The 25,365-nt window shown below is 43.7% G+C and overlaps 2 protein-coding genes across 2 annotated transcripts; one reads left to right on the top strand and one right to left on the bottom strand.

Moving 5' to 3' along the window:
* The first annotated feature begins 2,169 nt into the window (after positions 1–2,169).
* Positions 2,170–5,633, top strand: LOC112834460 (ubiquitin carboxyl-terminal hydrolase 17-like protein 6). The gene is given in 3 exon segments (XM_073902224.1): positions 2,170–2,220; positions 4,235–4,969; positions 4,971–5,633. Coding segments are annotated over 3 exon segments (1,449 nt in total).
* A 9,654-nt stretch (positions 5,634–15,287) lies between these two features.
* LOC112834495 (beta-defensin 107A-like) lies at positions 15,288–18,792 on the bottom strand. Its single transcript, XM_025885926.1, has 2 exons — positions 18,723–18,792; positions 15,288–15,430 (listed from the first exon to the last, which is right to left on the bottom strand). Exons 1-2 carry the CDS (start codon positions 18,790–18,792, stop codon positions 15,288–15,290), a joined length of 213 nt encoding a protein of 70 aa, XP_025741711.1.
* Between the last annotated feature and the right edge of the window lie 6,573 nt (positions 18,793–25,365).

The raw sequence follows: 25,365 nt of genomic DNA, 5'->3' as shown, positions 1-25,365 counted from the left end.
TTTCAGTAGAGGCTCAGAGGTTTGCAGAGGGACTCCGCCGGAGGAGACTCTGTGTCCAGGGTTCCTGAGGAGTGGTCAGAAAGGGCCACTTCCTTCCCTCCCTCAACTTTTCTACTGACCCAATGTCACATGACCTTTCAGCCACTTGACAACGACCAATCTAATCCTCCTTCCTGTCAGTAGGCCAGTCCCAATGTTGCATCCCTTCCTGTCCAGCATTTTCATGCATTCTATAGCATATGTATGTGCAGATATGCTTTTCAGAATCCATATATTTTGTACGAATAATAAAGTTTTGAGGGTACGGCTGTTTCTTTTCCTTTTTTTTTCTTTTAGACAGAGAGTAAGAATGAAAGAATGAGCTGGGGAGGAGGGGCAGAGGCCAAGAGAGAATCTTGGGCAGGCTCCATGTCCAAGAGAGCTCCAGATCAGGGCTTGAACTCAAGACCATGAGGTCATGTCCTGAGCTGAAATCAAGAGTCCGATGCTTAACGGACTGACCACCTAGGTACCCCTGGATCCGCCTGTTCCTTTCTCAACTAGAATTTCCTGTTAAGGTCCATGGAGGGGTCTTTTCTCTTGGCATCAGGTACATTCACGTTGTGTGGACCCATCAACGTCCTCCATGTCCAAGCATCTCACTTTCCACGTCCAAACATCTCACTTTCCCATCTGAAACTCTGGCTCCATGACACATTTCCAGGGTCCCTTCACTGTACCCCCTGCCCTACCTGTTCTCCTTTCTGTCCTTAGGACTTTGCCTGCACTAGGATATTCAGAGCAGTGGCATCCTTTGCTATGTGTCCTCTTGGGACTGGCTCCTTTGGTCGTTTGTGTGGGGACTGAAATTGTGGGTCCTGACCAATCCTCATGTGGATTGATGTGGCTCTATGTCTTTTCATCTCCTCCTTTTCGATTCTTTATTCCTGTCAAGCAAATGGTACTTTTGAGTTTAGCTTTTTCTGCTCCCGGTTAATCTTTGTGTGATTTCCAGCATTCCTCATGCTCCTGCCATCAGCCTCACCGTTGTCTAGAATATATCCCTGTGACTTTGTCTTTTTGAATATTGATTTAATTATTTTCGAATGAGAGAAAGAGAGCCCACAGGAGTGGAGTGAGGGGCAGTGGGTGAAGGAGAGAGAGACTCTTCGCTGAGTGCGTAGCAAAACCCAGGATTTGATCCCAGGACGCTGACCTCATGACCTGACCTGAAATCGAGAACCGGCCTGGTCCTCCACTGAGACATCAAGGCTCCCCTGTTTTGGGGATTCTTCTGGGACAGTCAGGTATGGAAACCGGGAATGCTATCACCTGGGCTTCCTGACTGGAATCCAAGCAAGCATCTTTCTTCCAAAGCAGTCCAACGAGGACCACCACCACTAACTGAGGGGGGAGAGCCTCCGTTTGCAATCGTGTTGGCCCTCTGGGCGATTTCCTGACTTTAAGATTGGCGTGTGTTGGACAGTGTAGAGATGTTTGAATGGGCCCTTCTTCTATTCTTCATGAGTCTCCTCCTGGGGCCTCTGTGCATGGCCCTAAAGCCATGGCCCAGTCCCAGCCTGGTGCCTTGCAGCCCTACCACTGCTTCCTTGAGCCCCCGCCTGGCCTCACCCAATCTCATGGGGCCCCTGCCATTGCCCAACGCTTATGCCCATCAGCCTGACCCCTGCCCCATACATTTTCCACCCAGTCCCTATCCTCTCCTGCCCCAACTGGCCTCAACGACTCCCCAGTCCCTTGCTCGACCTGGCCAAAGTGGCACCAGCCCCTCTTAGGACCACTTTCCATGTAGAAGAAACCAGATCTGGGGGCAGTGGAGGAGTACCTTTCACTGTTCTTAACATATCAAGTTGCATCCACCATGTTTGGACCTGTTTCTTAAAGGATTAACGTGTCCATTGAGTTGTCATCGTTTCCTAGACAATCTGTTGGATTGGGATGTTCAATGGACAGTTTGAAATGAGATGATCTCTGACCTCAGTCGACTTAGCAATGCAGATTACCTTCCTTCATGGAATGACCACTGCCAGTCAATCCAAGGCCTTCGTGGATCACACAGCTAACCCATCACCCTGTAGTAGACACCTGCTCCTTGGTGACTGCCTTGGCAACGACAGGTTGTTTCTTCCCGGGTCTTGAACCTGCCAGCCTTCAGAGGAGGGTGACACCATGGTTCCTCTTGGCCCCCAAGCCTCAGACCTGGCCAGGGCCTTCTCAGTGGTGATGGAGGGCTTGGGATTTGCTCCAGAGAAAATTTTTACCATGTCCGGATTTCTGTGCCATCTATCTTTCTGTCTATCTGTCAACTGTCTTTGTACAAATGATCTTTCATCTTTTCTCTCACAATTGTATACCTATATCATTCTTTCTCAGTGATTGCATTGTATACATTCCATGTCACATTTCACTGTTTTGAGATCATGTAGAATTATGAATACATCTTTGATAAATGGGAATGACTTCTCATAATTCTTTATTTTTATCTATATTTTAAGTTTATATTTCTCATTATCATTGTTCCCTTAACTATTGGATAGATTATTTGTATTTTTAAAATAGTAAGTTAAGACATCTTATTAATTTCTAAATTTTGCCTAATGAATTACCAAAACGTGGTGGTTTAAGAGAAGAAACCATATTCCCTCACAGTCCAGATGCCAGAAGTCCAAGGTCAAGATGTCAGCAGAGCCACTTGCCTTTTGAAGCCAAGTCAGTGACAAAGAAAGGCACATGTATTTCTTGGTGTCTTTAGCAAAGAGCAGAAATAGACATTTATGTCTCCCCTTCCTAAGCTTTATACATTTTCAGAAAAATTTTTTTTCATCACAATTTACATAGGGCAACACCATTACTCGTTTTCTAACACGAATTGATCATCGTCACAAGTATGAAATACTTCTCTGGTCCATTCAAGCAATTTCGGCAGGCACTGCCCGTTCTGAAAGCTGTTCAAGACAAATGGACCCTTTAAAGCCACAGGCTGAATGTGAGTGCATTCCTCCCTGCATTTCAAATTTCCAACCTCATACTGTGTATAAATGGCACAAGTCTACACCATACACATACTTAAACAATGGAACCTAAAGCTATCTTGCTGTAAAATTCCCAGAGGTAAAATTTAAAATTTGGTAAAATGAACATTGGATATTTTTTTTAAGATTTTTTTTATTTGTTTGACAGAGCAAGAGAGTATAAGCAGGGGGAGCAGCAGGTAGAGGGAGAGGGAGAAGCAGGGTCCCCACTGAGCAGCGAGCCCGATGCAGGGCTCGATCCCAGGACCCTGGGATCATGACCTCAGCCAAAGACAGACAGTTAACTGACTAAGGCACCCAGGCGCCCCTGAACACTGGATATTTGGTAGGTACTCCTGTTGGGATGGAGCTTAAGAAAAAAATGTTCTCCAAAGGAGTGTAAAACCAGTCACAGGATCTATGGTTATAAATTCCGGGCCGCACCTAGGTGGACAAACATATTTATAAAGATCTTCATGATCCCTGAATGCATCAATCATATTAGAAAGTGTGATGGAATTTTAGAGGCAAAGCATCTGACAGTAAACTTTCTAAAAACAGGATGATCCTACATATATTCCAGCTGTTAGGGAAGATTGTCATTCTATGTGATCCCTGAGCTCCTTTAGGAAAATGATGCTCCCTATCCTAGAAAACTAATGTCTTACACTTCTTGGCTCACTTAATATTATTGGGAAAGCAAAGTGGATATTCATAAGGGATTTCCTCTGAACTTGGCAACTCTCAAGAAAATCTTTACAGAGGGGTGTGATGGAAAGTAGGGAGGTTGAGAAAGTGCTGAAATGTGTGTCTGTCCATTGTGGGAGGGAGGGGTGGGAGGTGGGCCAGCCAGAATCATTTCCCCACCTAAGGAGAGCGACCACACCTTAAATCCCTCATTCCAGTGGAGTGATTGGATAACCTTGTACCTAGTCACGTGGGCGGAGTGAGCCATAAAAGGCTGAGGAGATGGCCACACCTGTCATTTGGAGAGTGGCTCAGTGCGAGAAGCATCCCTCTGCAACCGGAGGCTCCACGTGGGGGATCTTGTGAGCACTGTTCCTGGAGACATGGAGGCTGCTTCTCTCCACCGCCAAGAGGAGTCTCAGTTCAATGTCTTTCCAAAACTCAAATCTTGCTAGGCAAATGTAGGGGGTGCTGAGGTCCACGGGGAACCCTCTCCGCCTGAGAAGCCATCACCACCACCTCACAGACGGTGCTAGCTGACTAATGGTTTGGCTCCCACATCAGCAGGGCTGGCTCCCACAAAGAAACTTGTGCATTGGAAGAGACCTTCTGTGGTTGGGGCTGGGCTTCAGAACCTGGGGAACACCTGCTACATGAATGCGGTCCTGCAGTGTCTGGCATACACACTGCCCCTCGCCATCTCTATGCTGTCCCAGCAGCATGGAGAAACCTGTGGGAAGCAGACATTCTGCATGCTGTGTACTCTGCAGGCTCACATGACCCAGGCCCTCTGCCATCCTGGAGATGTGATCTGTCCCTTGCCAGGACTGCTCGCTGCCTTCCACACACACAAGCAGGAAGACGCCCATGAGTTTCTGATGTTCACTCTGGGCGCAATGCAGCAAGCATGCTTGCCTGAGGACAAGCCTTCAGACCCTCAGTCTGAGGACACCACCCTCATCCGTCAAATCTTTGGAGGGTACTGGAGGTCTCAAATACAGTGTCTCCACTGCCAAGGCGTTTCAAGCACTCTGGACCCGTACCTGGACATTAGCCTGGACATCGTGGCTGCTCAGAGTGTGAGCCAAGCTTTGGAGCAGTTGGTGAAGCCCGAAAAGTTGGATGGTGAAAATGCCTATCATTGTAGTACTTGTCTAGGGAAGGTGCCTGCTTCCAAGACGCTGACTTTGCACAATCCCTCAAAGGTCCTTGTCCTGGTGTTGAAACGATTCTCAGATTTCACAGGAAACAAAACGGCTAAGGATGTGCAATTATCCCGAGTGCCTTGACATGCAACCCTACCTGTGTGAGCAGAGGCCAGGACCGCCGGTTTATGTGCTCTACGCTGTGCTGGTGCATGCTGGGTGGAGTTGTCACAGAGAACATTACTTCTGTTTCATAAAAGCTGGAAATGGCCAGTGGTATAAACTGGATGATGCTAAGGTCACCACCTGTGATGTGAGTTGTGCACTGAGCCAACATGCCTATGTCCTCTTTTACATCCAGAAGACTGAACTGGAAAGAGAACTTGTGAGTGAGCCACTCGGTGAGGGAGCCACATCCCCTGAGGCTGACCACACAGGCTTGGTTGGGTTCCAAAGGGAGCCCAAAACAGACTCCAGAATCAAAGTTCCTGAATTAGAGGATCACGTGGAAGAGACATCAGTGCAACAAATCACATTAGACCAGTGGAGATTCCTCCAAGAATGCAACCGACCTAAGGCTGAATTCAATGTCAGGAAAGTAGAATTTGCTCTTCCTGAGCATGCAGTCATAATTCACCAGTCCAAATACGAGATGATAAAGAATGATCCTGAACAAAACTTTAACCGGCTCAATACTTTAGCCAGGAACATCGCATCCCAGAGGGCAGGGGACATGGGCATAGTCCCTTGTCTGGCAGGGAGAGCTCTGGGCAAGAGGGCAGAAGTCTAGGGAAGTAGTCCAGGGATCTCATTACTAGCTTGGATGTACATGGGCCCCTCCCTCCCAACACACACACATACATACCCTCATTCACTCACTCACCTAACTTGAACATAGTCCCAGACAGGAAATATTTTGTGCGTTGTAGGTGTGTGTTCTGCACATGTGGAAAGACCCTATCTGGGTGTGTTCATAGGATATGGCATTCCACTTAAACTGGAGGATACTGAGCTTTAAGGCTTGCTTGTTATGGGGATATTATTGGAGAGGTTTGGATTTATTACTGGATCTATGTCTGTGGATGAACCTTCCCTTCCATCAGCACAGGGTAGAAGTGGGGGCAACTCGTAGCCAGAAAGGATCAGCGCAAGCGGGCAATCCAGTATGAGGGTGGAAACAATGCTGAGGGCCTGGAGTCGGTGTGAACACAGCTTTCAGTCACAGTCCCATCATCCCATTACTTACTTTCTGTTTATATTGAAAGAACTTTTGCCCAAATGTATGCATGGGTGGAGTCTAGGTAAAGATGTGCTTAGAAATATACAAATATGCACCAACTGGAGGAGGAGTTAAAAAGAACCTCAGGGGGGGGAAAACAGACACAAAAACCCAATCTCAGTGCATGTACACAAAGAAATGGCAAACCACCAGGGCACCTGGGTGGCTCAGTCTGTTGGGCTTCTGCCTTCAGCTCAGGTCGTGGTCCCAGGGTGCTGGGATCGAGTCCCGCATCGGGCTCCCTGCTCAGTGGGGAGCCTGCTTCTCCTTCTCCTCCTTGCCTGTGCTCTCTGTTGCTGTCTCTCTCTTTCAAATAAATAAATAAAATCTTTAAAAAAAGAGAGAGAAAGAAATGGCAACCCACTGTGAAAATGGATGCACTATGGCTACACATGGCTGCAGACAGACTTTTCAGGGACAGTGATTTGCATGAAAAAGTAAAGAGCAGAATGTAACAGAGTAACTGATAAATGTGCAAAGTTTTTTCTTGCACAATATACATATTGTGAAAAGTGGACACATATATGCATGAACATTTGCTAATTGGTTGAAAATCATAAAAGGCAATTAAATGCTTATTTTTCAGGAGATAACTGCATCCAGCCTGATTGGATCATGTTGATTAAATTAGGTTCCCTTCCTAATCTCCCCTCCTTGAGACAGCAAAGATGGCTGGCAAGGACCCTTCTCCCACAGGGAATTGCTCAGCATCCCGGCACCTGTACCTTTTGGGGCAGAGTTTGCTACCACCCCCCTATCTGACAATCAATATTATGTCTTAGGCATTAGGTATGAAAATATCTTTAAACAATTTGTCTTTCTGAGTGTGTACGTGTGTTTCAGGGAGGAAGGTCTACCTGGAAGAAGGTCAGAGTCAGGGGCCACACCCACCCCCACTCCCTGTCCTCCAGCCCCATCTACACTGAACATTGTAGTGATGACTGGCTTGTCACTCTTCCTGCCATCTTCTCTGCTGGCTCCAGGGAGGGAGATTGTTAAGGGAACTTAATCAATGTGATCTAGTCAGGCTGGGTGCAGTTATCTCCTTAAAAATAAGCATTTAGTTGCTGTTTACCGTTTCCAAGCAATTAGCAAGTATTCACAGATATATGTGTGGACTTTTCACAATATATATTTGGTTCAGCTAAAAACTTTGCACATTTATCAATTACTCTATTTCATTCTGCTCCTTACCTTTTGACCCAAATAACTTCCTGAAAAGTCTCTTTTGCCACTTGTAGCTATAGTTCATCCAGTATCATGGTAGTTTGTTATTTCTTTGTGTAGATGCACTAAGTTTGTCCAGATGGTGCATATTTTATATTTCCAAACACATCTTTACCTAGACTCCACCCATGGATATATTTGGGCAAATGTTCTTTCAATATAAACAGGAAGTAAGGGGATGATGGGACCATGACTGTCAGTCATTTTCACGCAGACAGGGGTTCTTCCACATTGTTTCCACCCTTCATGGCTGGATGTCCACTCCCTGGGATGCTTCTCTCACTGAGCCAGTCTCCAAATGACAGGTATGGCCATCTCCTCAGCCCTTTATGGCTTGGTCCACCCATGTGAATAGGAACAAGGTCATCCAAACACTTGATTAGAATAAGGAATTTACAGTGTGGTCACTCTTCATCTGTAGAGAGACCATTCAGGCCAGCCCACCTCCCTCCCCTCCCTCCCACAATGGACAGACACACATTTCAGCACTTTCCCAACCTCCCTAACTTCCATGCACTCTTCTGGACAGGTTTTCTTGAGAGTTTCCAAGTTCAAAGGAAATTCTTATGAATATCCACTTTGCTTTCAGAGTAATATCATGTGAGCCAAGGATTGTGGGACCTTAGTTTTCTAGGATAGGGAGCATCATTTTCCCAAAGAGCTCAGGGATCACATAGGAAGACAATCTTCCCCACCAGCCAGAATGCATGTAGCTCCATCAAATTATTTTGGCAAGATTACTGTCCGTTGCTTTGCTCCCAAACTTTTTGAACTCTCTCTAATATGATTCATATATACAGTGATCCTAAAGGCCTTTATAAATGTTTTTCTACCTAGATGTGGCCCAGAAATTATAACAATAGAAATCCTGTGGCTGGTTTCATACTTCTTTGTAAAAACACTTTTTTTAAGCTCCATCCCAATATGAGCACATATCCAAAATCTAGTGTTCATTTTGCAAGATTTTAAATTTTACCTCTGGGAATTATGCAGCAAGATAGCTTAGGTTCCCTTGTTTAAGTATGTATTTGCTGTAGACTTGTGCCATTTGTACACAGTATGAGGTTGGACATTGAAATGCAGGGAGGAATGCACTCACGTTCAGCCTGTGGCTTTAAGGCGTCAGTATGTCTTGACCAGCTTGAACGGGCAGTGTCTGCAGAAACTGTTTGAATGGATGAGAGAATTATTTTATACTTGTGATGATTATCAGTTTCCATTAGAAAATGAGTAATGCACTTAACTTGTAATGAAAAAAAGTTTCTGAAAATGTATAAAGCTTAGGAAATAGAGATACCAAAGTCTATCTCTCCTCTTTGCTAAAGACACCAAGAAATATATGAGCAATTTGCCTGGTTTTGTCACTGATTTGGCTTCAGAAGGAATGTGGCCCTGCTGGCATCTTGGTTTTGGGCTTCTGGCCTCTGGACTGTGAGAGAATAAATGTCTCAAGCCACTGAGATTATGGTCACTTGTTATGCATCCCTGGAAATCAATAAGATGTCTTAACTAGGATGCTACTAGTGGCATTTCAATTTTTAATTAAAAGATTTTAAATTGTTCAAATGAATTTTAAATTTGGAATGATTTGATCAAATGGAGTCAGTTTTATTGTTTATTTGAAACTAAATTGAATAGAATCGTAGGTAAAACGCAAATAGTGCCTGCGCCCATGAGCCATGAAGCAAAAAAAACACAGAAAAATCAATTATAGATCAACCACAGAAATTTTGATATCCAACATTCTCTTCCTGGAATTACATCTGCATACACACACACACACACACACACACACACACACACACACACTGTTTTAAATGGATCTCATGAAAGCATCCAGAAGCATCCATTCAGCTCCCTACATGACAGTGGCCAGCACCTCCTGGATGACCTTCTGCCTTGTGTTCCACCCACACCTGAGGAAGTCCACACACCTGGCTTTGCAATCCACAGTGGAGTTCACAAGAGGGTGTCTTGCATGGTGCTCTCCAACCAACAGGGGGTGATGCTGGCCAGCAGAAGCATTTCCTAGGCTCCCAGGAGGACTTGACATTGTGCAGGTGCTCAGGTTGGTAGGTCTGCATCTCCATGCCCCGCAGCTGCAGCCTGAGCATTTCCTGAGGCCCTAAGGGGACAATGAATACTTACAAAAGGTCCCGGGACCTGGGATTCCCTCCGTGTGATTCTAATTTTGGCACTGCTGAACCCTAAGCTCTGAGCTAAGGTAGAGAATTTTGAGGGTGGCTCAGGCACCTGGTAATATGTTTTCCAGGACTTTAGCATGGCAGGAGCAGTTCCAGGGCACCAAAGTAGAATTAGAAAGATTGTCCTGGCTTGAGTGAGCCAAGGAGGCCTGTCTGGTTCTTCCAGCTGTACAGGATACGGGTCTGATCTCTGGAGCGAATGTGTACATGTTTCCAGGCTCAGCCAACCTGGGGACATTATCCACATGGCTTCCCTGCCAGCATCGGTGGGTATGTGCCTCAGGAGAGGGACATGAGCATGTCGAGAGGGTCGCTGCATGAGAGGAGACCAAGCAGTGGGGCAGGAGAGCTGTAGCCTCAGTGTGTGAAGGTCTTTTGGGAACCATCAGAGATGGTCTCCAAAAATTAGACACTCCTCATGAATAGAAACTATACTCAGTGTTTTGTAACAACTGCCTGTGAACAATCTGTAATAAGAAACGTAACAATCAAAGTAATAATCAATAGCAATGTAATGATTGGAGGATGATCACAATTACTGTAACACTATTAAAACTATTAATACTGTCGATAGACTACTATAAACCTAAGGAGGTGGGAGATTTAGGTACAGATTCCTCAAATTCCTTGTCAAATGACAAGGTACCAGGACCATCTTGTTGGGTATCTCAGACTCTGAGCCCTAGGTTTTCACCAAGAAAATTATTCCATAAGGCAAAAACAGGCAGCCTGAGGCCTAGAAAGCCAAGCCAACAAGGTGCAGGTCATGGGTGAACTAGGGAACTTGTGCGCACATCCTAGCAGGGGGGCCCTAAGGCGTGGAGGTGACCATACCCATCAGGTTTCAGGTACTTGGCTAGCCCTGAGTGCCGTGCCAAGAAGGCAGGAACCAGACCCACACCGTGTCCATAAACCATGCCTAGGACTCCCACTAAAACCCAGCATTTTCTTAGCATTGGCATCCCCATTGCCCTTCTGCCACCTCTTTCATCAGACCCCCGGAGGGCCAGGTAACCGTATTTGTACATGGAGGCTCTGGGCTGTTGGAGTGTGAGCCTCTGTCAACCAGACCAACAGAGGGTGACAAAGGCCAGCAGGGAGGCTTACACCGCTTTGGGGAGGACCTCAACAGTGCTGAAGTTGCTGGAGTAAGCGGGCAGTCGCCATCCTGTGCCTTCGAGGGCAACACCAGACTTTTTTGGAAAAAGGTGGGGACTTTAAACATTTCCAAGGACTGTCCATCTGTTTGCAATGCACAGGGGAGTTCACAAGAGGGTGTCTTGTGTGGTGCCTCATGAACACCAGCACCACCTTCAGTGGTGCCTCATGAACACCAGCACCACCTTCAGTGGTGCCTCATGAACACCAGCACCACCTTCAGTGGTGCCTCATGAACACCAGCACCACCTTCAGTGGTACCTCATAAACACCAGCACCACCTTCAGCACTCCTCTCTCCCCGTTTTGACTTACTGCCATTGGTAATTAGGCACTATTGTTACCTCTATGTCTACTTCCTACTTTTCAGCAAACCCTAAAGTTCTTGTTCCCCAAAACAAATGAATAAATATCCTACTTCGAGTGTAATAATTTTGCTTATGCCTCCTTGAATATACTTGGCCAGGAGTTTTAGAGACTGGCTGTTCTCTTTTACACTTCCAGTCATTTCCTTGGCCAAAAGCAGGGAATCTGATGCAGGCTGCAGTTAGGCATGTCTGGGCAGGATGATTAAGACCGCTATTCCCTGTTTCTACTCTGAATGTAGAAGGGCATGTTCGGTTTGGGAGTCAGCTAGAATCTCAGGAGGAATCCATCTGAGGAGACCAGGGTTGAAAGGGAACAGGGAGGGAGAGCCAAGGGTGGAATGAAGCCACACAGACAGAGTCAATCCCAAAAGATCAGCTGTATGGAGCTAGTTTTCTTAGACCCAGTTACCCTTACAAGTAGGTCCTTATCACTTCCCTCTGCCTGGGTCCAACAGCTTTATCATGGCTCTGTCGTGCCGTTATCTGAGAATCACTAACTCTTGGAGAACATAAGCCAAAGACGTTTGGAGACAAAAAATTATGAGGAAATACCCCCTTTTCTGTTACCCAGATCCTGTTCAGCTCCAGTGATGAAGCACAGGTGGTTCTAGACACCTGGGAAGCCTCTGACTGCACTGCATCTAAGTCTGTCTTTCCCAGACCTAGGATGTGGGGCACACAATCAGAAACCATCACTCAGGGATCAGGAGACCACGGTTCTCTCAAACATTGAATTTCCCATGGGGCCCCTTCTCACTGTGTAGGTAGTGGGGATTTTGTCCCGTGTGTAGGATTTTCTCAAGTGCTCAGATTCTCAGACTGACCAAGTTTTAAATAATTTGTTTTGTTCCCTGGGGAGACTTGGTTCAGAAAAAGAATAGAATGGCAAAGGAAAACGACAATGGTTCTCATGGGTGAAGTGCCCACACAGACAGGTGGGAAATGGCTTCATTTCAGTCCAAAGCTCATCAGGACCAGTAGGATGGCTCTGTTTACATAATGAGGACATTGGAACACCTCCTTAAGGGTATCTAGGGATAGAGGTATCCCATGAGAGCAGAATGGTCTTCAAGGGAGGACAGAGAGTCCTTGTTATTTTGGAGGCTCATGGAAGTGGGCAGTTTTGAGTGGAAATAATTGTCAAATGGGAACATAAGCTACCTACATATTGGCAACAGAAAGGAACAACAATCTTTCAGTTCAGTTAAAGTGATTTAGGCTAGATTGACAAAAAGATTGGTCTGAACAGTGGTGGGTATTTTGTCTGTGAACTTGGTCTAGACTCCACTAACTCCCGTTACACTCCGTCATCCTGTTCTGAGCTCCTACAGGCTTCCTATCAGGCTGTGGGACCTGCCACGTTGTATGTTAGTTTGCTGGACATATATCTGTCTTCCCATTACAGTCTGAGCTTCTAGTGCGCCTGGGTGGCTCAGTGGGTTCAGTGTCTGCCTTCGGCTCAGGTTATAATCCCAGGATCCTGGGATGGAGTCCCATGTCAGGCTCCCTGCTCATCAAGGAGTCTGCTCCTTCTCCCTCTGTCACTCCTCCCAACTCATTCATGCTCTCTCTCGCTTGCTCTCTCTTCAATCAATCAGTCTTTAAAGTCTGAGCTTCTGTTCCCCGAGTTGAGCAAGGAGGTGAGCCATTTGTTCAGTTCCTCTCAATATCTCCTTTTCGAAAAGTGTGGGACAGTGAAATACCACTGGACTTAAAGACAAGACTTCTGGATTTGAGTTTGGAAGCTCCATCCTGGCTTCTATCTAGAAGTGTGGGACACAAAACCAGGGTCACCTCTGAATCTCAGATGCTCTGGTCAGTGATCTATTGTTGCTAAACACCACTATGCAGGAGATTTGATTGGAAACATGGTTTTAAAAATTCAGATTCTTAACTGAAGAGTTCCCAGTATGAAAGTGTTAGAGTAGGGGGCAGACCCCTGACTTCCAAAAATACTCTAGGTGACTAGAATCAGTTTGGTTCTGGAAACAATGACTTACATTATTTTCAAGCCCATTTCTAAGCTCTAATATTTTAATGTTCTAAGAACTCCTATAAATCTGAGTGTGACACTTCTACTTCGTTTTTATGGTTGAAAAACACACACGGTGTGTGCGTGTGTGCACATGAAGTGTGGAACAAAGCCCAATCCCCAATTCTAGGTAAATGAGAACAATATTAGCGAGGAGAGAGAAGGGAAGAAAAGTTACAACACAATTTGCACATGCTAGTGAGTAATCTATGTAGATTCATGCAATAAGGGAATTGTGTGATTTGTGAGGGAGAGTAAGCCTGAGCAAGGCATTATTAACTTGAGTGTCTGAGTAAATGGTAACAATATTTACTAAGATCTCAAATAGTAAATGAAGTTCAGTTTTGGAAAGAAAGGGATAAATTGTAATAAACACAAGTTACTTTTAGGTCCTATCAGAAATCCCAAAAGATCAGCTGTATGGAGCTGGAGTTAGGAAGAGCAATGCCTTATAAAACTTCAGCAAGAAGTTTAAGTTGGAAATACAGTGTAGGATTTTTATCAGATAAGGCCCATGTAGGTCAACAGAAATTATACTGGGTATTTAGAAAGAGGGAATGGTGACCAAGACGTGCCTAAGAGGTCACTCACTGGTCTCCTTATCAAGAGAAATCCCAGCAGCACGAAGGTGGCAGAGGATGTTGCTCTAAGTTGAGAAGCAAAGAGGGATACTTTACACACACCACAGTTCATTTGGCGAGGAAAGTGGGGAAAAGAGGGAGGAAGAACAAGGGAAGAGACCTAAGTACATTTAGATTCTGAAAGGCAGTTATTTGATCTGAGACCGGTAAGGAAATTCTGGGGAAAGCCCAGGACCTGAGACACTTGCCACAGAGAACTTCATCCGCCCACTTCTCTCTTATATAGTTTTCAGAATAAAAAATTCAGCCCATTAGCCATAAAGATATGTAGCAGCACCAGAACATTTTTTAAAACACATCTTTATTTCTTATTTTACAGCCTTTTACAAATTGTCTTGTCCTAAGAAATTGTATTTTATTTTGTTCTCTCTTATTTACATCTCTACGGGAAGTGGGCTTAAGCGAATAGGTAAGGAAATTCTCCAGAGCAGAGACAAGGGGCTGTGTTTCTTCTGTTCTGGAAGGGTGTGCTGTAAATCGAGGATGAAAATGACCTATGAAATATATCTTGCTCTACCTGAAAGCTGGGACTCTGAATTTTGGCAAGTCAGGACAGAGGCAAACCTGTGTGCCATTACCATTGGCCCAGAAAACCAAGGATCGCAGGGTCACAGGAGGGATTTTGGAAAGTGTGCAATTTTCCTGCAGCTAGTTTCCACTTCTTCCTCGACCCAACTGCTCACTGGAGCTGCTGAAAAGTGTTCCATCTTCAGGCTTCTGCCCTTGGCCAGCACACCATTCTGCGGATGTGCTAAGAACATAAGACCAAAAAGCCAGAAGTCTGCATATGACTGTGACTAAGCCAGCAAGGGTGGGGTCTTCTTGGGCCTGTATCTCCTTCTTGGAAATGATGGTGTTGAGTTGGACCATCTCTAGGGAACTTACGCTTGAATAGGCCACGATTGATACATTCTCACTGCAAGTAGCCAGAATGAAGATCCTCCCAATCTTGGCCCAGCTTAAACTTTGACGTGGGCCAGTTTCTTTGTGGCACTTGATGTCCCAGATGGGACAGGGAGTGGAAGCCATTCTAACAACTACCTGTGAAGGAGCTGGAGAAGCCCATGCCCACAGTATGGCTTAAGGCAGCCACAACTTGTGTCCAGCAGGTGGGCCGTTTACTACATGGTTGAATCTCCTCTTATTACAGACACCAGCGTCTGAATAGCAAAGGCCCAGGGTCACACTTCCGTCTGAAGCCAGGACTTTAGAATTCCTCTCAAGCACGGTCCCACCTTTCCATTCTACTTGTTTTATCTGTTCATTTGCTCACTTACTTTATCAATCAATAAAATAATTAATGGGCCCTATGCCAGCAAGTGGGGATTGCCAAGGTGAACATAACACAGTGCCTTCCCTCGGGCAGCTCATGGCCCAGGGAGGGCATTTCTCTGCAGCGTCAGGAGCTGGACTGACAGCTTCATTCAAAGAATGCCAACCTTGGAGGTCAGGAGAGAAAATTCAGACAGGTTTGCTGCATGGACCTCACAGCCAGAGGACCTTTGCCTCTCACTTTTTGTAACTGTTGCTTGGCTTTTACTTGTTCCTCTTTTTCCTGCAGCAAAGTGGTGTCAATTCAGCTCGACAGCCCCCAATCTTAACTTCGAAGGAAAGGCACTCGACTTCACAGCGCCCATCCAGTTTCTGACACTGCATCTCTCTGTATATTCCTCCATGGGCTAAAGTGAAGAAAGCAGGGCTTCAGTTACCCAGTCATTGGTGACCGGAAAGCAACACGACATCACCCGGGGCCAAATTCACAACTCCCCATTACTGACTCTCCTGCAGACACAGAGTACACGCCTAGAGATCAGAAAAAGCACATGCCACCTGAACAGCTGTGCGGGAGCCCAGATTCCCCATACAATTGTTACAGTGTCCTTACTTTGTATTCAATTCCCTCTGCCACAATCATTTCTAGGATATCTAGAAGCAGAGTATTTCTTCCTGGGAGGGAGGCAATATACTTTGTAATTCCAATAAACAGTCCTTTCCAATATGTGATTTTTTCACATCTCCAAATTAATAGTCTAGGATATATAACAAAATGTAAAGACGACGCTGTTGACACTGTAGGCAGGTCAACGATAGTCCACATGCACTGCTGTGTGGTTGTGAAGTTTCACAATTTTAGGTGCAAAGATAAAAGAAACGAGGTACTGGTCTGCTTTGTAAACATACCAATGGAATGATGATTTTAATTCTGGAATTTAGAGTGGCATAAGCAATGGATTTTCCTTCAGAACAAAGGCTAAGCTGAGGAGAGTAAAAATATTTTGAGAGGAATGATTGAGAAAAGTTTTTAGTGATATGTGTTCTCTGGAGAAATAAATAGAAAGAACAGGCAGTTACTCTCATTATTCTTGGAAAGTACAGCTTTGGGGCAGGGGAAAGAATACATATGGTTGTCATATAACTGAGATGTTATACGTGCTGAAGAGACATTGCACTTCAGTTAGGAATCGGACCAATGGAAAGGAATTGCATGGCCTTAGATTTCTGCTCAAAACAAGGGGAAATTTTTTAAATAGTCCAAAGTTGAACTTGGGAAGTAGACCACTGAACTTCATCAGGCTTCTGGGCAGTCAACTGACGTGCAATATGTATAAGGTGTTTAAATACTTAATTGGGGCAGATAACAAGAACGAGAATGATGATAAAAAAACAATGACAGGCAAGCAGTAGTAATAGTGAACTTTCTCAGGGCACAGAGGATGTACCTGGCTTTGTTTAAGCAGTTTATACAAACAGAGGGACTGTTAAACCTTCCCCAAGCAGTTACTTTTCCCTTCAGATGATGGATAACACATGGAGACTCAGCAAAAGACGTCAGTCCCTGGCCCTGTGTCTCTGTATGGCCACATGAATAAGTTTGGACCAATGAAACAGGAGTGGAATGATGTAGCTACTTCTACGCAAGCTTTCTGATCATGCCCTTTATTTACTTTTCAGCCCTTCCCGTTAGAGCATCTTTAGAACCAGATAAAATAGGTACATGTTTAGGATGCAAAGTTGACCTTCCTCCCTAGTCTCAACATGACTTGATGGAGAAGAGCCTTCTTTCTACCCAAAATAGTCAACTTGCCTATTTTTGGAGTTTTGAATAAGAGAAAAATAAACTATTTTTTTCCATTTGCTCTCCTTTTAAGTGCCTTTGTTAAAATAAGTTTGCCTCTACTCTAATCAACGTAACAAGTGTCTTCATCTTTCAAACAATTCTGTTATTATTTCCATTTATAGAAAAGAAATTGAAGCCCAAGAGTTGACAGAACTTATGAGGATTGCTACTGAGATTCAACCTCAAATGTGTTACCTCTTGTATTGATCATTAAACTCACTCCCAACTCTGAGATTCTGTGTGGTTGTTGTGATTGTGGTGGTCCAAATTCGAGCCCACACTGTGCTTATTGTTAGGATTCAAATGTGCTTGAGCAGAGTCTGGGGACAAGGAGCCCTTAATGAGTCAGAGACCTGATGAATGCGAATGGAGAAGAAGGCTTCAAATGTGTTTCTCTACCTGGATCCATTGCCTGACCTCCGAGAAAAGAGGCTGGGGCAGAAACTAAGAAACTGATTTGATAAATGAGATTTTGAACCCTGAGGGCATGTTTTTATGCCTGTTTTCAAAAGGGCAATACTACTACCCCCTCCCAGGAAGCCCCTCCTGATCCCCCAGTTAGAACCATGCTTCTATTTCCGTGGCTTCTCTTTATAGTTTGCGTCTTTTATGGCACTGAAGGGAACTGTTTTGTACTATACTCTTTTGTGCATCTTTCCATCTCATCCATTCACTTATTTACACATTTGAAATGTATCAAACACCTATTTACTATTCTGGGCAACCTGTTTTTTACCGACACAGAAATAATGAAATCATAAACTTCAAGCAAATTAAGGGTGAAGACCATGCTCTGATTACATTTTCGACTTCCACATTACCTACTTTTGCTACAGTGCCCAATTTCTCATTAAGTGGTAGGCACACATTTCATACCTATGAGGACTGACTGTGTAATAAATAAGTGTAGAAATCCAGGAAACATGAAGAAGTAAAGTGCTTCATGATCATTGGGGAACCCCCATTAGAAATGGCTTCATAACAGAAGGGATGAAGCGTTGTTGAGAAGGGATGATATAAAAATTTCTTAGGGGGGGCGCCTTGGTGGTGCAGTCCGTTGGGCTTCTGACTCTTGATTTTGGCTCAGGTCATGATCTCAGGCTCATGGGCTCTGCGCTCATCGGGGAGTCTGCTTGGGTTTCTCTCTCTCTCTCTCTCTCTCTCTCTCTCTCCCTCTGTCCCTCCCCCATCTCTCTCTCTCTAAAATAAATAAATAAATCTTTTTAAAAAGTTTCTTAGGGATAGAGTCTTGGCTGTACTGAGCAAAAAGAGACCATTTCAAAGCTCTCAGAGATTGAAAAGAAAACTAATCAAGATGCTAGTTGTTTAAATGATATAATTTTCCATCAGTATGTGAGAACTAGGAAGAAATTCTAAATAATCTAAGATTAGAAAATTTGGAACAACTAGTAAGACATAAAAAAATAGACTAAGAACCTCTTATCATGAGTTTAGTCTCATTTAGGCTACAAAAATTATAATTCTCTAAATTAACAAGTGTGTTTGGAATTTGCCTCTGAAGTGTTCTCTCATTTTAGAGCAATCACTTTGGCATATCCTGAAGCTTGTGTTGAAGATTACAGAAGAAGGAAAGAGATCTAAATGTAAAGAGAAGTCTAAACCCCTTGGTAGAGCTTTGAGGGAAATTAACCAGATGCTCTTCTGGGTGGAGCTAGTCTGGCTCAGTGCGGTCCTGTTGTTTTGTGTCTAAGCTCAAGAAAAGATTTCCAGTAACTGGCTTGTCTTGGGACCTTTTTAGAACACAGGGATGAGTCACAAATTTTTCTAAAACCTGAGCTTTTTTTTCAAAAGACAGATTGCCATCCTTACATCTATTAGGATTTTCTTCTTACCTGAGAAAATGTGAACAAGGAGAATGAGAACAGCAGAAATTAAGAAAAAGATTCTCATGGCTCCAGACATCAGTGTAGAGAGGGTACAGTTGCTAGAATGCAGCTCTTTTATCAAGGGAAGTTGATTAAAACAAGTTCTACAGCTCTGGAAGGGCTGGAAGTCAACTTCGGTTTGCAATGTTCATTAAGAAGAAACTATTGTTCATGCTCCACTGAATAATGTGTAGGCTGCTGGATCAGGTGTTACTCCAATGATGTTTTTGGGAGAGTAAGGCTTTTCTCCTGCTTGTATTCCTCCATTCTACATCTCTGCCTCTGCATCTATTTTTCCCTGAAGCCCCATTTTAGGTACCTTCCCTTCCAGAAGGTCTCTAACCCCCATTTCTTTTCTTCTTCTCTAAGATGTTACATTCAACTTGGTCTCTTATAAGATTCACTTGGCAGTTATTAATGGGTGCCTGGTAAAATTGCTTTTCAAAAATTATAGTATATGAAAAATTTTTATCTGTCCAATGTGACTGTAAGCTCCACGGAAGAATGACTCTCCTTCCAACCTTTTCTTTCCATTCATTCCTCGTGACAGTGCTTTGCAGCAGTAGATGTTCAAAATATATATGGGCTCTTTGACTTATTAATTGATAGCTGCTTAGTTAGAGGAACCCATGAAACAAGTAATATGGAAATCGTTATTAAATGCTCAAAGTTTTTACATTTGTAAAATATTATTATTAAGAATAATGGCATTATGATTAAATATGACCATATCTCATATGTTATGGGAATAGCTTTCATTCAACAAATATGGGTTGGAGAACTATTTATGTTTACTTATATGTTACTAAGAAATTTGAATTTTATCCTAAAATCAAAGGTAAGTTATTGAAGGCTTTTAAGTAAGGGGGTTATTTGAAAGATTAAAACTCAAACAAGGATTTCCATTTCGAATAAAGCAAAGTGAGCTCCTACTGATAACAAATAAAACTTTGGGAAAAAAATTACCTGAAGAATATGAAAGTTGAAACAAATACAGGCATATTTTAGAAAAAAGTCAAAACTTGGAAAAATGAAACAGCACAGAGTATGTGCTCTCTAATTGCAATGTGGTATGGAGAGGTTAACTCAAAACAAACAAAAATATCTATCCTCTTTCTAAACTTAGAACACAAAGCCAGGGCCAAGGGAGATCGTATCTGCTGAAAATGAAGACCCAGAGAAGGGAGCTTAGGTTCTACGTGTGAACTCTGCCCCTGACTTTTGCCACCCCTTGAGCGATGCATGCACCTGGTTAAGGTAAAACAAAATGACAAACACACAAACACCCCTGAGATTTGAGCTGCTGCCCATTACAGCCAAGGTAATATTTGCAAATTGAGTTTAAAAAAGTCACTTTCCTGTTAAAACAAAAATATCAGGGTGTCTGGGTGGCTCAGTCAGTTAAACATCTGCCTTCAGCTCAGGTCATGATCCCAGAGTCCTGGGATCAAGTCCCACATCCGGCTCCCTGCTTGGCGGGGGTAGGGGGGGTCTGCTTCTCCCTTTGCCTCGGCCCCTCCCCCCTGCCTGTTCTCTCTCTCTCTCACTCTCTCTCTCTCTCTTTCAAATAAATAAATAAAATCTAAAAAAAAACTTAAAAAAATTAGCATTCTTCTGAGGCTGTAGCGGTATTCACATCCTCTTCAATACAACATTCACAGTATCCAGGACATCGATGATGTTGAAATATTTCAGACAAGGAATTTAATATATCTATTTTAAGATGCTCCAATAGTAAAGAAAATATGCTTGCAATCAATTTTAAATATGGAAAATCTCATTAGAGAACAGAAAATGTAAAGATGCTTTGATACTAAAAAATACAATATCTGAAAAAAAATTAACTGAATAGATTTGGTAGCATAGAAAATATGACAGGATCAAGAGTCACTGAATCAATAAAAATTATGAGACCTGTAGATGAGAGAGAAAAATGATTTGAGAAACACAGGCCTTTGAGGGCCTGAGGGATAATATCAAAGACAGGTAATTAGAGTCTCAGAAGGAGGAGAGAGACATAATGGGGTAAAAAGTAGTTCAAGGACATAATGGCTGAAAACTCCCAAATTTGGTGAAAGACAAATTGACCAAACCAGGAAGCTTTGCAAATCGCAAAGGACACGGATACCATGCTTAGGCATATCACGGTCAAACTCCTGAAACCCAGAAAAGGGAGGAAATCGTGAAAACATCCAGAGAAGAGTAACACTTTCAGTTCAGGGAAACAGCAATTGAGTTACCACTGGCTTCTGTTCAGAAACAAAAGAGGTCAGGTGACTGTGCATGCACCTCGCAGCCCTGAAGGAAAACAGGCATAGCGCTGCCAGCTCCAAACTCCATCTACAGAAAAAAGTCCTTTAAAAAAGGGTAACCGGGTGATGGGCATTAAGGAGGCACACGTGGTGATGAGCCCTGGGTGGTATATGCAAATAATGAATCGTGGAACACTACAACAAAAACTAATGATGTACTATTATATGTAGGCTAGTGGAACATAATGAAAGAAAGAAAAGGGGGGGAGATAGACTAAACGTATTTTCAGGGCAAAGAAAATGAAAAGAATTTTTCTCTAGCAGAGATTCCTTGCAGGAACACTGTAAAAGGAAATTCTGTAAAAGGTGAAGGCAACTACCAGAAAGAAACTTGATTTTCAAGGAGAATGAAAAACATCAGAAATGATAAATATCAGAGTAAGTATTAAAAAATACTTTGTCTTTTACTTTATTTGAAATGTATGTGACTTCTTAATGCAGAAACTGTAACATTGCCTTGTGAGCTTATAATGGATGTGATACATACAAAAAAATATAGCAAAAAGTTCTGTTATGCGAATGGGGAGAAATATATCTACTTAAACAATTACAAGGCTTCCAAATTTTGAATAAGGTAGATGAATATCAAGTCTAAGTAGATATAAAAAGTTAAGGATGTGTATTGATATCCCCCGTGAGAGCCACTAATCATAATTAACACCTTATAATGGAAGTTTTGCCTCAAATGTCCCAATAATCTGAAGAAGGTGAGAGAGAACAGAGGAATAAGCTCAAGGAGGACAAACACACCAAAAATAGTAAATTGATAGACCAACATCTAACTAATCTATCATTATTTATGTAAAACTATCAAGGGACTGAACATTCTCCTTGAAAGGTAGAGATAATCAGATGGATTAAGCAGGAAGACAAAACTATGTGTGATCTATAAAGGAAGCATCTCTCCAAACATTTTTTTTCTTTTCAAGTAATTATAGACTCACAATAGTTGCAAAAATCATACAGAGAGGTCTTGTGCACCCATTACCCAGCCTAGTCCAGTGGGGACATCGCCCATAATCGTGAACTGTCAAAGCTAGGACATACATTGGCAGAGTAAAATCAGACCACAAATTATAAGGAAAGCATTGTAAATATAAAGAGACACAGAAAGGTTGAAAGCTAATGAATGGAAAAACATAAACTATGAAAGTATCAAGAGTAAGGAGGCTGGAGTGGCAGTATTCGTTTCAGATTAAAAAAAAAAGAATATATTATCAAATCGAAAGTGGAATGCTGCGTAACACGTTTACACATTAACTGATTGAAGTAAAGGGGGAAACAGACAGTTCTACACTCAGAGCAGAAGATTTTGATATCACTCTTCTCAGCAAAGGGTAGACCCAAAAGTTGGTAAACACAAAAGTTGACCTAAACAACCCTATTACTGTGTTGACTGAATTGATATTTACACAATACAACATAAAACAACTGCAAAATACACACACTCACTTTTTTCAAGGACGTATGATACATTCATCCAAATAGATCACACGCTAGGCCATAAAACATTCATACTTTTGTTGAATTATTGAGTTCTCCCTTCAAAGTGTCCGTTCTCACTTCATGTATTTTGTGGTTCTTGGTAGGTTGATCCATGCTTATCACTGTCATGTCTTCTTGAGGGGTTGATGCACCTCTCACTATACAAAGTTCTCTTGTCCTTAGCTCCAGGTTCTTTCATTCTTCTACTTCTGACCTCTTCATTTCCTTGAATCTAAAGTGTGTCTCTTGCGGGCGCCTGGGTGGCTCAGTTGGTTGAGCAACTGCCTTTGGCTCAGGTCATGATCCTGGAGTCCCGGGATCGAGTCCCGCATCGGGCTCCCTGCTCGGCGGGGAGTCTGCTTCTCCCTCTGACCCTTTCCCCTCTCATGCTCTCTCTCTCTCTCATTCTCTCTCTCAAATGAATAAATAAAATCTTTAAAAAAAAAATAAAGTGTGTCTCCTGCACACGGCATATAGTTGGATCTTTTTTAAAAAAAAAAAAAACTCCATTCTGCTAGGCTCTAACTGGAGTGTTTAATCCATTTGCATGTAATGCCATAATTGATGAGGTAGGATTTACATCTGCCATTTGCTGTTTTCTTTTTTATTTATTTATTTTTTTAGAGAGAGAGAGAGAGAGAGAGAGAGCCTGGGGGTGGCGGACAGAGGGAGAGGGGGAGAGAGAATCCCAAGCAGGCTCCACATCTAGCGTGGAGCCCGACATGGGGCTCAACCTCATGACCCTGAGATCGTGATCTGAGCCTAAATCAAGAGTCAGATGCTGAACCGACTGAGCCACCCAGGTGTCGCCTGCTATTTGTTTTCTACATGTTATTTCTCCCCTACCCCATTCCTGCATTACTGTCTTCTTTTGTGTTAAATAGGTGTTTCCTGAGGTACCATGTGAATCCCCTTGTCATTTGTGGTGCTATGTATGTTTGAGTTATATTATAAATGACTTGGGGTTTGCAGTCAATTTTAACAATCTAGTTTAAATTAATAATAACTCCCTTCCAATGGTGAACAAAAACGTTACTCTGTATAGCTTGGTTTTCTCCCCTTTCTTTTGTGCTGTTAGAAACAAGTTGGAATTTTGGAGTATGAGAGACACTCTGGGTGGCCTTGAAGGAGAAAGCTGCCTGTTTATGGAAAGAGCCACGGGGCAGGGAATGCCAGGCAGCCTCTGCGGGCTCAGGACAGCCTCCTGGCCGACAGCCTGCAAGAGGACAGCCACCCACCACAGGCCAACAACTGCAAGTGACAGAATTGTCCCCAAAGCCCCAGGGGGGGTGCAAGGGGATCTCTTGCCTCAGATTAGATGAAAGTCCCAGCCGGCCCCATGCTGTCAGTCCCGTGAAACCCTGAGCGGGGGTCCAGCTACACCATGCCTGGACTTGGGACCAAAAGAAGTGTGAGAGAATGTATGGTGTTTTAAGCTGCTAACTTTTGTGGTACTTTGTGACACAGTGAAAGAAACGAGTGCAAGAGTATCCCAAGGTAGATCGCCTTTTGGGGAAAACACTGATGTGTTCTTCCTAGGTTCCTGTGTGGCCCACGGCATTGCACAGTTTCCCGAATGGTTGATGTTCTTTCTGGTCCACCTTAGGAATCTCCCTCCACCCCTCACCTCCCAGGGCTGTATCCTAAAACCACTTACTACTGAGTCCCTTTGCTTTAGCAGGCCACCGTATTTGGGAGTTTCCCTGTAGGATGGTTTCAGCCCAGTGATCTTGTGTAGCGTTTTCTTGGTCCCTGGGAGCCATGCCCCTTTTGCCCTGCCTAATATGGTAAATGCAGCCACCCCATGGCTGACCTTTCTGTCCTGCCACTGTGGACAACTCCAGCTGGAGCTCTTCACCTGCAGACACTGTCAGGTGTGAGCAGCACAGGGCAGCGTGTTGTTTTCCAAGGAGCTGCTTGAAATGCAGCCCATCTCATAAGTACTGATGTGAGAGGGTTATTTTCCTCACCCGTCCCCCTGGAGAGCCAGAGTGAGGTCCCAATCACAGCACACCAGCCCATTTTCCAAAGAAATCTGTCCCCTAGCTTTCTTTTATACCCTCCGGGCACAGGAAGAAGGCTAAGTGTTTCAGAGCCCATTTTGTGGTCAACTTCTTTACTATTCCTGCACCTGGGGTCTGGTACTTCAGTGGGGAATGTGGGAGAAAATGATACTTAATGTTTTGTCCTCAGCCCAAACTGATCAGTCTTACTCTACAGGCACTGCTGTCCCCTTTCAGCTATGGGGAGGGAGTTCTGAAATGGAACCCCAAACCCAGAAGGGACAATGCACAGTTAGCATAGTTAGACCAGAGCCACGGTTTCAAAATGAATGGAGGTAAAGTCATGCTAAGCAGGAGCATTATGTAAACTAGAGTGGAGATACTTCTGGGAAAAACCAGCTGCACCAGTGTCTCTCCTTCCTGACCATTTCCCTCTGACCCGTCCACCATGTAGAAGACTTTCCCTTTCAGAAAATCCAGCAGACTGATTTTGGAGATCTCCATGAGTTACTATGGAAATCAACAGAAATTTATCTGAAGAAGCCAAGGGCAGGCACTTGACCCCTGAAAGTGCTGAATTTAATAAGAAATTAGTATGGGTTGAGGCTTTATTATTTTGTAGGGAGGATCGAGTGTCTCAGGAAGAAGGGGAGTGGATGAAAATGTCCTAGAAAGAAGCCAAGTGAAGAAGAGAGGAGAGAGCAAGAGGAAGAGAGAAGGGGTAATTCATGAGTAGGCGAGGATCTATGGGAGGCTGTACAAGGTAAAGAGTAAAGGAACATCAGGGCAGAGCCACTGGTCCACCTCTCT

This window comes from Callorhinus ursinus, unplaced genomic scaffold (assembly GCF_003265705.2).
Source record: "Callorhinus ursinus isolate GAN/ISIS: 27379988/994484 unplaced genomic scaffold, GSC_fseal_2.0 scaffold17, whole genome shotgun sequence".
Taxonomy (NCBI): Eukaryota; Metazoa; Chordata; class Mammalia; order Carnivora; family Otariidae; genus Callorhinus; species Callorhinus ursinus.
This window is presented reverse-complemented; position numbering and strand designations above follow the sequence as displayed.

Excerpts from the sequence above, each read along its gene's own strand:
- LOC112834495 (XM_025885926.1), bottom strand. The coding sequence starts at position 18,792 with ATGTCTGGAGCCATGAGAATCTTTTTCTTAATTTCTGCTGTTCTCATT. Across the intron at positions 15,431-18,722 it reads CCTTGTTCACATTTTCTCAG|CCCATGGAGGAATATACAGA; the intron begins GTAAGAAGAAAA and ends TCTTCACTTTAG.